The sequence below is a fragment of the Drosophila tropicalis genome, unplaced genomic scaffold (assembly GCF_018151085.1).
Source record: "Drosophila tropicalis isolate 14030-0801.00 unplaced genomic scaffold, ASM1815108v1 contig_805, whole genome shotgun sequence".
In the NCBI taxonomy this organism is placed as follows: Eukaryota; Metazoa; Arthropoda; class Insecta; order Diptera; family Drosophilidae; genus Drosophila; species Drosophila tropicalis.
This window is the reverse complement of record NW_027173295.1, coordinates 1789984-1804455: the sequence shown is the minus strand read 5'-3', so window position 1 is coordinate 1804455 and position 14472 is coordinate 1789984. Positions and strand designations below refer to the sequence as shown.

The window sequence follows — 14472 nt, the reverse complement described above, 5'->3', positions numbered from 1 at the left end:
TATCTCTATTTGCAACAGTTTGAAAAAGAGGATGGCACCTATCACACCCAATCGGAATTGATTTTTAATGCCACTCGTTTTGAAAATGTGCGCGTTTTTCGCTGTGAGGCTGAGAATATTGTTTTACAAATCAATCGTGAGAAGGCCATATCATCGGCTATGACATTGGAAGTGTTGTGTAAGTATATAAAATATATTAAAATTGAATTTCACTTATACAATAATGAATTCATCAATTTATCAACTTCTAATTAAAACTTTACTTAAAAAAAAAGAAGTAAAACTAAGCTCAATCCATACTTTGCATTTACTTTCTACAGATCCACCCGTTGTTAGGGTTAATCCACCAGAATTAGTCGTGAATACAAGTGAAATAATTTTGCTGAATTGTGAATATATCTCTAATCCGGCATCTCTAACCGAAGTTATTTGGTAAGTTTTTTAAGAATTTTTATCGATAAAATCGGTGATAAAGTGAAAGCTAGACGAAAAAACCGAAATACAAAACGAAACAGAACCGAAACGAGTGGAATTGCCAACATGGCGGAAGCTAGAAAATCCGAGCAAATGCAAAAGTCAAATGCAAAATGCAAACGAATTTAAATTGCTTTTAAATCCGCCGTGCAAATACGCACATTCGAGTTAGATAAGAGAGATAGAAAGAGTGCCAGAGGAGGGCCCGAAAATTTCTCTCTCTGTGCGTGTGTGTGAGAGTGTTTCGTTCCCCAAAGGCAAAAGTGACGGGTGTATTGTGTTGACTACATAGGCGCCTGGCAAAGGTGTGAGTTAGAGAAACTAGAGAAAGGGCGTGCGCGGAGGTGATAGCTTTTCTGACTTTCAACTGCATAGGTAACAGGCTGCACGGCGGAGAGAGTGGACAGACTGGAAGGGTAGTGGAATTGCATCCAGAACTCAATTTAACTAAAATTTCCACAGTAAACAAAAATCTAATTAAAAACAAATACAAAAGTAAACATATAGACAGACAGACAGACAGAAGCAAAGAGGGAGAGGGAGAGTGTGAGACAGAGGGAAAGTGAACGAATGAGTGAGCTAGGGAGTAGGCGGCGGAGAGATAGGAAACAAGAAGAAGAGTGGTAATAAAGTGCGTGCCATGGGAACCTCATTCTGTTTAGACAAGTGTACACGTACAGCATCCTCCTTCCCATTCACATTCAAAACGTCCTTTTTAACATCCCCAACCCCATCCCCATCATCATCATCGTCATCGTCATCATCATCATCATGAGTGTTGTCGCAGCGAAGATGCATTTATCTGCTGAAAATCAAAACAAACTCCAAATGCAACTCGAAAATGCGTAATGTGAATCCGTATGCGAATGTCAGTTCATATGCGGATAGAACGTGCCAAAATTAAAGTTCATCTTTAAGGCACGCTACACTACAAAAAAAAAAAAAAAAAAAACCAATTATATTTAAGTTAACAATAATTTTATTCAACGCTACCCTTGTTGACTGATAAATCAATTGTTAAAGCCATAAAATATTATGAGTTTGTAAAGAATTGGGTTCTCATTGCTTGGATTAAATTTCATTGCGACGTTTCCGACAAAAAATATGCGAAGTAATCGGCTGCTTGACTTTTTAATAAGTTTGAAGTAAATTCTTTTGTGTTTTTTGTTCAGTGTCATTTGATTTTGCGCCGCCTTAGCCTAGATGAAGGACATCGTTCACATCAACAGCAACAGGGCCATATAGAATTACACACAATCATATAGCGCGTGGCATCAGGCACACGCATAATGCGAAATTATCGCTGGCATGGCAACAACCATTCAGTGGAGGGAGGAGCTGCCTCCCTCACCCGTAACTGGGCAAAACCAACCCGACCTCTCACAAACCCATCTAGCCACCCAATGCCACTCGAAAATCCCAACGAATTCCAGTATGCATAGCTAACAAACTTGGCCGAAATTCATTGGCGAATGTCTGACATATTTCTGGAAATGCTGCACTGATGCTGATGCTGATGCTGCAGCTCATCTCTTTGATTTGAGTACCCCCAAAATGCAATTTTCGCCGAGATTTGAGATGAGGATTCGCGGATATATGAGATACGTGGATTTTTGCTGTATTAATTGGAATGTTTTGTACGCGGACCAGAGCACTGGGAGAACAGGATGAGGGCTTTATATGATTGTTCAAATATATTAAAGTGCAGATCATATGATGAGAGTAGATGGGTCTCATTTCAGTGAGACCTTCCTTTCGCAAAAGTAAACGCGTAATCAATTTGGAAATTGAATTTGCCGCTTCACAAGTACATATAAACATGAATTCAGAGACATGTGAGTGTGTGTGTGCATATTTACAAGCACACACACTTAGAGTAAGATGGTTGTAATGCCTTACTTTTGATTAATAGTGCACAAAATGCAGTCACTTTTTTCTCCCCACACTGCTTTCCCCAAGACCCGCCTCACCCAACCCCTCTACATCGCTCGTTTTGCTTATACAAACAGCATATCCAAAGCAAAAAATGTTAGTAACATACGCGAGTCTAATTAGGCGAGGGGTGGAAGGATGCTAAGGATGCAGCAGCAGCAACAGCTCACCCTTATGATGAATGAAGATGGAACAGTCAACAAACTCACACACACATACTCTAGTAAATCCTAAGATAGACACACACACACACTCACTCACTTACACTCATCTGTGTCAAGTGGCTGCATTTTACAAGCCCTTCCACGTTCAACATTTCCCCTACTCCACCTCACCTATCTCTTTCTATCCTACACACACACACATACAGAAGACCCCTCTTTGCATCTAGTTTGGCGCTTTGCTTTGCCAACTGAGAAATTAAATGCACACACAAAAGTGGCATACAGGGCAAATTTATTTAGCAGGCATTTTATTTACGCCTCTATGTGTTTGTGGTTTAAAAAATGAAAATATAAACAACAAAAACACACACACACACATGCACAACCGAGGAGGAATAGAAAAAGGCAGAGAGCGAGAGAGATACAGAGGAAGAGTTAGTGAGAAAAAAAAAAATTAAATGCATTTTCCACTCTACTGTATGTGGAATGTGTTTTTGCTGTGGAAAATGTCTAAATTGCCTTTGACACGAGAATATTCTAATTGGTATCTCGAAACAAAGCTTTTTTTCCTATGCGGAATCTACAAAAAATGTTCTTTAATTCCATATGAACAAGAGTACATAAGTATATGCACTTCTTCTTATGCAGATATTTATGTGTAGATATAACTGTAGAAACAAATTTCGTTGCAGAAGCTGCTTGACTTTTGCAATGTTCTAAAACATTAATCTAAAATGCTATATCTATAAAGGATTTACAAAAATGTGCCAACAAATAATCAAATAACAAAAGATATATCTTTTTTTTAAGAAAAGAAAGTAATTTTTCGTTAAATTTCCCTAAATTTAGGACATGTTTTATCAGTTGAAAGCCCTGGCTGCTAGTTATCTATTGTACAGTGGATTAAAAATTGTATTTGCTTACATACTTCTGAGCAATAAGCATAATAAATTTTCTTAAATTATTTAATTGACCCAACAAATTGACAAAAAAAGGGTCTTCACTGTGTATATTCTATCAATTAAATTTTGTTTGCTTAAAATTGTTCGTCTTTATGGACGTTTTGAAACAATAAACAATAATAAACATTTTGATCAAACAAAACAAAAACAAAAGGGGGAAAAATAAACTAAAGTAAAAAAATAAACTCCATTGTCAAAGAAAATTCATCTAATAATTAAATGATAGAATACAAGCAAGGACTAGATAGGGTAAAAGAAGAGAAACAACTTTTACTGTTGCCACCCCCGCGCATCACTCTAGCGATATCTCTCCTCATTTCACTTGCTATGCCTACTCCCCCGTTATACTCACACACACCCACATAAATCACCACAAAAGTAATTGTAATTGTTGAATTATTAAAGCGCAAAAAGCAATAAACCACAAGAGTTTCGCTTACTCCTGTTATCCTCACTCGTTCTTTAGGCTGTTCACTGTTCCCCAGCCCCTGAGTGTTCGTAAGTAAGTTGACTTTGCGACAAAAGAAAGCGGCAGTCAAATGGGGAAGGGACAAAGGCACCGAATCACAGATTCTCGAACCAATTAAAAATGTCTGCCTCAGAGAAGGCTTTTTCTATATGCACACACACACACACACTCACACACATACACGCGAATTTATATAAATATATGTATACATATATAGTAAATTGGGCAAAAAAAAAAGTTCCCGACCAAAGAGCATATGCACATAAATGTACCCTATACATATGTACGCACATTATGTGAAGGAAAGGACAAAGAAGCGAGAATCCTGCTGCCAGCTGTCTGCTGGTCTGCACGATATAAAAATAATTTCAATACTTTTTCCGTTTACCATTAAGAGCATTTCCGCTCCTGTCAGCCAAAAAAAAAAAAAAAAAATAAAATAAAGCAAAGAGTAAGAGCACAAAAGACAAAAAAAAAAAAAAAAAAAAGAAAGCGAATCATACCAAATGGAAGGACGCACATTTCCGCTGTCCGAGACTTTGACTCAGTAGGTATTTCAATGTTTTTCTTTCAAGCCGACAATTTTTCTACGTTCCAAGGGGATAAACCCAAACCCAAAAGTAAAGTAGAGTAGACCAGACCAGGCGAGGCTCGTTAACTTTTTGGCAAACACTCGTTGTCCGCACACTCACACAAACACACACACACACACACACTTGTATGTGCATATGTGTATGTGGGGAAACAGAGCGGTGGACCTTGCCATGGGCCGATAATTAAAATTAATTACGCTTGTAGTGATGTGCGGATTTATGCAACACAAGTTGAGCCCCATAGAGCACACACACATACACACACACACATGGACAGACTGAAAATAGTAGTAGAGCTGGTATTGGTAGCGGTACAGTCCAGGCCAATGGTGAGTGGCAAGCGGTCGGTCACTCATTAAATTAACGAGGCCGGATACCAAAAGGAAAACAAACAAACTCAATCAACTCTTGCCGACGTTTGTATACCCTTTGTAAAAAAAAACCACAAACTTGGTCAACAAGTGGTCACGCTTCATTGCAAACAACTTGTTAGTTGGATTAGATTAGTTAGAAAGTTTCCCATAAAATGACAAAGTAAATAAAATGCCATTCTAAGACCTTTTGTTTAAAAGAGACAAATAGTCATATTAATACCTTTGATAAATTATCCCGATCAGAGTTTTATATATGTATGTATACTCTTTTTATGGTCATCACCAAATTGTCAATACCCCTTTTTCTGGCTGATCAATGGCTGGGCATAAAAGGGGTCCGTGAAATGACCAAAAAGCAGAAAGAAAACAACTGTAAAACTGTGAAACGAAGGGCAGAGGTGAAAAGGAAGCGAAGTGGAAATTGCTTTTCTGTGTTACCTTTTGCGTTTATTGCAAATCAATTAAAATTTATACTCAACTGTAATCCGCCTGGGTTCGTTCGATGGCAATATAATTTCGATTTATGCCGCCTTCCAATGCCTTTTAAATTATACGCACACGGTTACCGAAAGGAATTTCTTTTCGTCCGTTCACTTTTTTATTGCAAAACAAAAAGTAAAGGCAAGTCTGTAAAATTGTTTTTACATCAAAGAAAACAGAAACAACAATAACAAACAAAGGATATGCCTGCCCTGTATCCTATATACATACATACATATATCCCACAGAGACAATTGTCGAATGTCCAAAGAAATCTTTTAGTGGTCAACAAATATATGTTTGTAGAAAGCTTTAACAAAATATCCAAAATATTGCACTCAGCAGGTGGGCTTTGTTGCAAATGCAAAACGATGTTATTTTGAGTTAAATGATTAAAATTTTGCAGTTAGTTTAAAACACTTAGACACTTAAAGCAGATTTAAGTACAAGAAACTAAAGGAAAATACATTTCAATATCAACTGAAGTAGTTAATGGTTAAAAATAACAAAAAAAAACTTACAAGGTTTTCGAATTTACATGCCTAAACTACATTTGTTTTGTACTTATTTAAATTTATTGGTTTAATATTAACTTTGCAACTTGTGTCATGTTTGAGAGAGTCACAAGAATAAGGTTGAGTTAAGTATTTAAGGGACCAGTCAGTCACTCAGTCAGTCAGAGTAGTACTTTTACAGACTTACTTCTATGGAAATGTCAACGTGAACTCTTTTGTGTCTGCCAATTGTGCAGCATTTGTAAGTAGATTTTAAAACCCTGGCAATGAGAAGAGACCTACTAAGAGACCTACATACGTAATATGTATACGTATACGTATACAAGCTTGTCAAACAACAAAATGCAAAATGAACACGATAGAACTACAGAAAAATATAGAAAGGCACAAGCAGGCAGGCGATGTATGGAGAGGGTGGGAGAAAAGTGGAAAGAGTACTAAATAAGTAAAGCAATGGAAAGCAGTTAAAGGCAGAAGAAGGCCCCAAAGACATTTGACATAATTTCGTTCGTACAATTGTCCGGCTAAAAAAAAAAAAAGGAGAACTGAAAAGTCAGTCACAGTCAGAGTCCACTTCATCTCATTCTAGTACCCTCCATAGCCACTCCCTCTCAAGCAATTCATGTCACTCATGTTTTGAGGGAGTGAATTGGAGTGGGATATTTTCATTTTTTTTCCTTTTTTTTTTTTGTAGATTTGTGCAAGTTGTGTTATGAAAACAAAAATACAATGAAACGTGCCCATAAATTTTAAATAGCCTTGGATACGACAAGAGTAAAAGTCTCTCCCTTTTCTCTCTGTAACTCTGTTACATAATAAATGAAACAGAGAGTGAGAATGACTGTGTATGAGTGTGTGTGTGTGTGTGTTTTTTTTTCTACTTTTTTCTAACTAGCCTTAAATTATGACAAGTCATGATTGTAAAGTAAAATTTTCTTCTTTCATGTTTATTTTCCATTGATTTATTAGGTATCGGAATAATGAAACGGTCAATGTGAATGATACGGATCATTATCAGGGGGAAATTCCGATAATGTAGCCCTGGTTATTAAATCCACCAGAAAGGAGGATATTGGCAATTATACATGCGAACTCTCAAATGCCATTGGCAAAGGCTCATCAGATCAATTAATCGATTTGGATGTTCAATGTAAGAATCATGAGACATATTTATTTAAAAGTAAACCATTCTAATCCTGAACGATTCTGTTGAAAGATGTTCCACGTGTGGAGGTTCTTATGATACCCGAGGGACCAGTCAAGGAGAGCGATGAATCGAATGTAACCCTATTCTGTAATATCATCGATGCCAATCCATCGATGTTAACCAAAGTGCGTTGGTATGCCAATTCGACTCTGCTCAAAGAGCTGCCCGATTGTGAGGAAACGAGAGTAAGTCACTCAAAACATTGAAATTTTTATTTTAAATATTTATTTCTTATATTTTTCCCTTTTTTTTTTCGAAGGAGGATCTTTGCCATATTGATCCCAGTAAATTGTTATTGGAGAGTATTGGACGTGGTTTCTTTTACAATTATTCCTGTGAAGGTCTGAATGCTGCTGGCTGGGGTCCTCGCAGTGAGGAGAAGGAACTAATGGTAGGTCATCACATGTAACCTATAGAATCAGTATGATCATGTTCTCCTGTGTGCTTTCAATATTATTCATTATAGGTGCACTATGAGCCTGGTCCGGCAACTCTGACTCATTTCCCTCCGATTGCTGTTAAAAAGAAGAGTGTGATATTCTCCTGCTCTGTGGATGATCCGGGTTATCCCGAATCGAATAGGTTTGTACCATCACTACCACAAGCCAACCTAAACAACAACAACAACAACAACACCAATACAATAACCAGCACAACAAAAACAACAACAACAAAAACAATACCAAAAATAGAAATAGTTTATCATACGGTGCAAGCTCTGCTGCCGCATGAGGCTGATGCCGCATTCGAGGCGTTGCTGTTGCAAAAGCAACAAGAACTCCTCGAAAAGCAAGAAACTCCATTCACATCGTCATCGTCATCATTATCATCATCTCCATCATCATCGTTCGTGGGAGTCGGAGGATCCAGAAAAATTGGCAATTCCCATTCAACAAATGAAATTAAAGAAACGCATGCTCTAATTGATTTACATTTGAATCATTCCCTTTGTACATTGCTCACGCTCACCACATACACGCCACAATCACAAATCTTAACCCTATACACGGGGAAACATGGGGAATGGGGACAACCATTATCCGCATCCGCATCCGCCTCTGCCTCTGCCTCCGCTTCCGTACAATCCCCCTACGCACTATACCGCAAAATGGGCAAATTCACGTTCATTGCTCAAATGGTTATGCAACCCCACAGATATCGTTGGCTACGCGGCGGTCGTGGCCCCCTTCAGGATATTGTCACCAAGGACTGGACAGTGGAGCCAGTTGGCCTAGACAGCCGAACGAACTACTCGTGCTATGCATACAATGAGGGCGGCAAGGGTGTTATGGCCACAGTCAATTTGGAGGTACATGCACCGCCATTTTTCATCAAGAATCTGTCACCATATACGGGCATGCTGCATTCCTCGGCCAATGCCAATCTGACCTGTCGCATTGAGTGTGTGCCACGTTGTGAGATCTCCTGGCTGAAGGATGGTGTGCCGATTGAGAAGAACGATACCCGTTACTTTGTCAAAGAGAAGTATATGGATGCCTCCCCGGCAACTGGTGATTTTGAGAGTATGCTCTCAGTTTTGGTAAGTACATATATACCCATATATACACACACATTCACTACTTAAATTCCATAGCAATATTGAACGGATAAAGGGCTTGATGAAAAGCGTAGAGTGGGAGGCAAGGGTCAATTGCATAGTACTGCTCACAGGATTTTTGGTTTTTCTTCTTTTTCTTTTTTTTTTTTTTTTTTTTTTTTTTTGTTAGTGAGGTGAGCAACAGAATTGAGCTTAGTTGGGGATTTGTTTTTGATAGATGATTGCTTCAGACTACGGCGGAGTTCCAATTGGGTTGAAATTCCCAGAAACAGAAAACCAAAGGAAAATAACTTTATACGTTTTATATGCGAAAGTCCTTCAATGTTTGTTTAACCTTTGGTGTAAACATTTCAATTGAGAAATGCATCAAATCAATTATACTTAATCTAAATTTATATGGAGAAAGCAAAGCAAATACCTAAATGCCGACTTAAATATTTATCTGTATCAAATTACAATTCAAGTTTTGTCACATGAACAACTCTCTATGTGTAATTAGCTAAACATTCAAATGCACTGAGAAAAATCAAAAGCATAAAACACAAAAAGAGTAGATAAAGAATGCAAATTAATTCAAATTTATATTACAGTTCGCTTTAAACTTGAAAAAATGTTGATGTCTTCAGTCAGTTCGGTTGACAAACTTAACTCTTTTTTGTTGCTGTCTTTTTTTTTTTCTTCTTGCTTTTTGTTTGCTTTCTTTTATTAATTTCTCTCAGTATATACTTAAACAAAACGCCACTTCACATGACAAATGAAATCCCAATTAATTTTGAATTGTACAATACAATACAACCGCCTACCGACAAAACAAACGACATGTGTCAGCTGCAATACCACCACCTCCAACACCAACAAAAACAAGAGCAACAGACCAGGGCCCAACCACCCACTCTTTGCCTCACCCATGTACTATCCGTTCATTAAAATGAAAATCTTTTCCTCCTATCTCTCTCTCTCACTGACATGTTGGATTTTGCAAACCGATTACAGCACTTCAATATGTCAAATTGGCCAAATAAAAAATTCGATATTGAGGCAGATAATGCGAATTATTCATGCGTCTCCACATCGAATTCGGTGGGAGCGGGCATCAAGAGTGCCACCTACTTTAGCATTGAATGTGAGTACATAGAACTGAGATCCGAGACCCCAGATTACTGCCGTGTCACAGTTACATATACATACATACATCGATGTATATACTATATTTCACAAATGTTTCACAGATGCCCCCGATAATACAACCGTTTCGGAGAGCATTGTCTATGTGCAGGAAGATACCATACCGGGACGTGTCATATGCAAATCTCGAGCTAATCCCGGTAAGTGATTCATTCGAGTGCTGCCTGATAAGCGTTAGGGAGCGTTAGTTACTTAGTATTAGACAATTGAGATTTCGAGATTTGTTTAACACACCAATTAATTGATTTGCAGAGCCATCGTATGAATGGCGTTTCCGCGACCAGACCATCACCCGGGGTAACGCTTTGATTATCAATAAGGCAATGCAACGCAATGATAATGGCACCTACACCTGTCTGGCGTTTAATAAGCATGGCAAGAGTATTGCCGAAACCGTAATCGATGTCCAATGTGAGTAAACAGAAAAACCAACAAAATCATCAAATGGTTGTGTTAACTACGCCAGCTTAACTTTCCCCTTTTTGCCTTGTATTTGCATTCATTTCTCTTAACTCTTCTCTTCCACCTTTTTCTTCTTTTTTGGTGTGCGACAGTTAAACCACGTTGTGAAATTGAAAGACAAGAGATCGATGACCAGGATACATTAATTTGCACAGCATACGGAAATCCTGAAGAGGTGAGTTTTAGTATGGCTATATAGAGAGTGTGGGGGGAAATGAAAAGGAAGTGAACAAACCCATAAAGGGTACGCAACATCATGAATAAACAAGCCAAGGGATAAACAAATTTTCACCAGTACCAACTTGAATACCCTAACAAAAGAGCTGGAAGGTTTTGTTTCATCAGAAATATTAATGAAGAAATCGTCAAGCGTAACATAAACTTTCCCAAGGGTAACCTAATCTTAATTGGGGAAAAAATTATTCTTAATATATGTATCTAAATGGTGAGCTAAGAGTTTATGTATCCGTAAGGCAAGCGACATTCTAAAGTCATATGACTTGCAAAGTAAGCATATGTATGCACTCAATGAACGACCTAACCTTACTTTGATAGTCAACACACAAACACAGACCTACACACATGGCACTTGGGGGGATAAGGGACACACATACATACATACATATATGGGTGGCAGGCCATCGAAATGGCAATAACGATAGCATTTCAATTGTGCAAGAGTTGGAGAAACTAAGCGGAACTGCGTTTTTGCTTTTCCCTCACCTTTTTCCTTAAATTTTTTTCTTTGATTTTCTCTTACTTCTATTGCCGCTGTTTGGCTCATCTGCCTCTTGGCTGGTTGCTCGATAGGTAGCTGCAAGAATTTTCAATTTTATGAGTTTACCTTCTGGCCAGGTTGCAGCTACTATCCAAACAGTTTGCAGTTTGAGTTTGCCATGGCGCATAAATCAGTGCTGCATTTTTTTGTTTTACCCGGGTTTTTCTTTTGGATTTCTTTTACCCGCTTTTTTTGTTTCAACTGCTCTGTAATTTAATTTGCTTCAGTTAAAAACTTGACGTGGGGTGGTAGTAAAATTTATAGGTATAGGTAAATGGAAATTTCAGAGTAAAGTCTTTGGCCAATTATTGGAATTGGAAATGGTAATGTGGTTAACGCTTTTGGGCCGGGGCAAGAGTCGGGACATATGTCATCACAAATAGTAGGCACTCCAAAGGCTGATGCTGGTTTTGTAGCTCCAAGCAAACATTCAGTAAAACTCGAAAGAAATGCATCACCAGCAAATCCCTGCGAGAGCTATCAGAAGAACTAAGTACACAAACACAAACACAAACAAGCAAAATCGAAGCAAAATTCTTGGATAAAAACCAAAAATACCTGAATAATCAAAAAGGGATAACGAAAAATGAAAGATGAAAGCAAAATGAATATGTATGTGGTACCTAACTCTATGTTTAACTAGTTTAAGTGTAACTCAAATTCATATTCTCATATTTTTTTTTTTTTTGTATGTTTCTTATTGTTTCAGGCCGATTTTTCATGGTCAATTAAAGCTGAAAATGAAACGGTAGAATCTTTGGGCAATGGCGATAAAAAGGCTTCTGTTAGCAAAAGCTATTATATACTACAAGAGGATTATGCCATTGCCAGAACCTATAGATGTGTGGCCAATAATACAGTCGGTTTGGGTGCATTCTGTGACATTGAAGTTGCCGGTAAGTATAGTTTATAGAACTTAAAGCTAACAATCAACTAGTTAATCGATCTCTGCTTTCACTAAGTACTAGTAGCCCCACGAATTCAAAAAAGAATTGTCAATTAATGGTTATATTGCCAAAAAGAGATTCTAAAGTGTAATAAAATCTGGTTTTCATTTCGTTTTACGTTTTATTACAACGACAAGAACAAGAGTCAGCGGAAATTGATTCTCTTGATTTTCGTGAATTTTATTCTCGGCTTTTGCCCTTTTTATTCACTTTTCGTTTTTCTTTACTTTGAATTTTTTTTTTTTTTTTTGCCATCATTCACGTTTTTGCGTTTAACCGCGACCAAAATCCGTTCACAGTTTTTACTATGCCATTCGCAGTAGCGTCCTTTTTCACTTCTACTTCAACTCGTACTCCAGTTTTGCTCCTTCAATTTGATAAGCTGCTTAAGTCATGAGTTTTTCGCCCAGTCTATTTTCAATTTCAATTTTAATGTCTGTTCCAAATCTTTCTCCTTTTTATCTACTTGCTAAATATTCACCACTTTCTGACCCTCTCGGTCTGCTCCTCAATTGATTGAATTGAAATTGAAATTTGACTGCAGATGGCGCTGTCTTGACTTCATTTTCTTTTTTAATTTGGTTTTTCGTGTTTTTTTTTTTATTTTAAATTTATGATTGCAAATTTAAATTTGCAATTTCGTTAGAAAATGTAAAATTTTGTTTGTCACCCATTGTTTCTATCATATACTTATAGCTTTTAGTCACCCTTATTTCTATTTTCATTTTGTCCCCAAAAATTATTTAGTATTATATATTTTAATTTTGGTTTTATTTTGTGTGTTTTTTATTTTTATTGTTCGACAGCTGGTTCAGCGCTTTTTATTTGGTGGCAAGGTAAATGCCAATATAGGTTCTTTGAGTTAGTTTTGTTATTTTGTTCAATGTGAATGAAGTTTGAACGTTTGATTTATGATTGTATACATATGTGTGGGTGTGTATGTGCGTGTGTGTGGAGAAAGAAGACTACATACTAGCAACTAGTAACAATGACTAGTAGCCATTTAAACCACAATAAATAACTAATTAATTATATATATTAACCCAATCATTGATTTACTATTATCTTCTCGTTGAATTGCTTGAATTAAACACTAACTAAAAATGCTACTAATCGCTAAATAGTGAGACCAAAAAGTAAGTAGATACCTCAATTGAACAACAAAACACGTAATTTTAGTAAAAATAGTTGCAATAGCTACAAATAATTAAATAAATGTCAGTTTAAAGTGAAAATCTTAAGTTTAGCAATGCGCACATCTGGTAGGAAATTAGTACAATGACCGTTAAAAACGTAAAACGGATATATCTATATACACTACGCTGCTAGTGCTGTTGCTGTTGCTGCTTACCCCATTAATCCAACACAACTGTAAAAACCGCCATTTTTCATTTCGCTTATTTAGAGTTGTATGTGTGGTAAGATAGGAAAAGGGTATAAATATATACACATACATATACATGCATATATGTAGACAGAGCGAGAACAATGCAGTCAATAGGGACAGCGGGCAGGGGTTAAGGACAGGGCTGAATTGTAGGTGGTGCCTAACTGTTAAATGTTGTTGACACGAGAATCAGCACGCCAAAATGAATAGCTCATAACATATGCGAGAAATACGAAGTACATGCATTCACTTACACACTCACTCACTCACTCGCTCACTTACTCACGCAGAGAGTAAATACATGGATAAACGTTTCTCGAAACAAAGGCATCTGCTGGCATACATTACACACACACACACATACACAGACAGACAGCCATAAAGTATGCAATGTGCCGCGCGTACGCTGCTGGCAAAGACAATTCATTTGTTTGGAAGATAAACAGCTGAATTATAGCAATACGGAAAACAATGAGAGACAAACTGTAGAACTGCAGAGAATATAGGAGTAAGTAGAAATGGAAGCCAGCTGCTGTTGCCACTGCTACTACATACATACATACATATTATCTACAACCTACTGACTAACACAGTTTTTACTCCTTTAGCCAAAACGATAATAGAAACGATGCCATAAAAGTTATATAAATATTAACAGTTTAATACACTATACAACTAGTTCATGTGTATGTATGTAGGATTGAAAAATCTTAAAATAATCTAGATTTAGAATATTCTGCTATATTTTGTCATTCTTAACATTTGTCGTCTTTTATTTCTTTTATTAGCTAACCCAACTGGGCATAAAATAAATTAATGCAAAGGAAAACAAAACTTGGTTTAAAATTTTATAGCTCTTTTAGTGATTCTAATACAATACACCTAAGAAGTTTTGTGTGAAAGTAAAGACCTTGTTAATTTAGGAATATGCTTTTTTTGTAAGGGTATAAAAAGAGAAACATGCTTCGTTTCAGGGGGTAAGAGC

General features: G+C 37.1%; 1 protein-coding gene across 1 annotated transcript in view; it reads left to right on the top strand.

The window, feature by feature from the left end:
- The window catches only part of nrm (neuromusculin), a 209187-nt gene that overhangs the window by 181022 nt on the left and 13693 nt on the right, over window positions 1-14472 (top strand). Inside the window, 13 exon segments of the mRNA XM_068293654.1 lie at window positions 19-178; window positions 321-432; window positions 6933-6976; window positions 6979-7113; window positions 7180-7355; window positions 7430-7561; window positions 7637-7752; window positions 8326-8710; window positions 9722-9851; window positions 9958-10053; window positions 10166-10324; window positions 10468-10550; window positions 11863-12049. Coding sequence (XP_068149755.1) covers window positions 19-178; window positions 321-432; window positions 6933-6976; window positions 6979-7113; window positions 7180-7355; window positions 7430-7561; window positions 7637-7752; window positions 8326-8710; window positions 9722-9851; window positions 9958-10053; window positions 10166-10324; window positions 10468-10550; window positions 11863-12049 — 1915 coding nt within the window.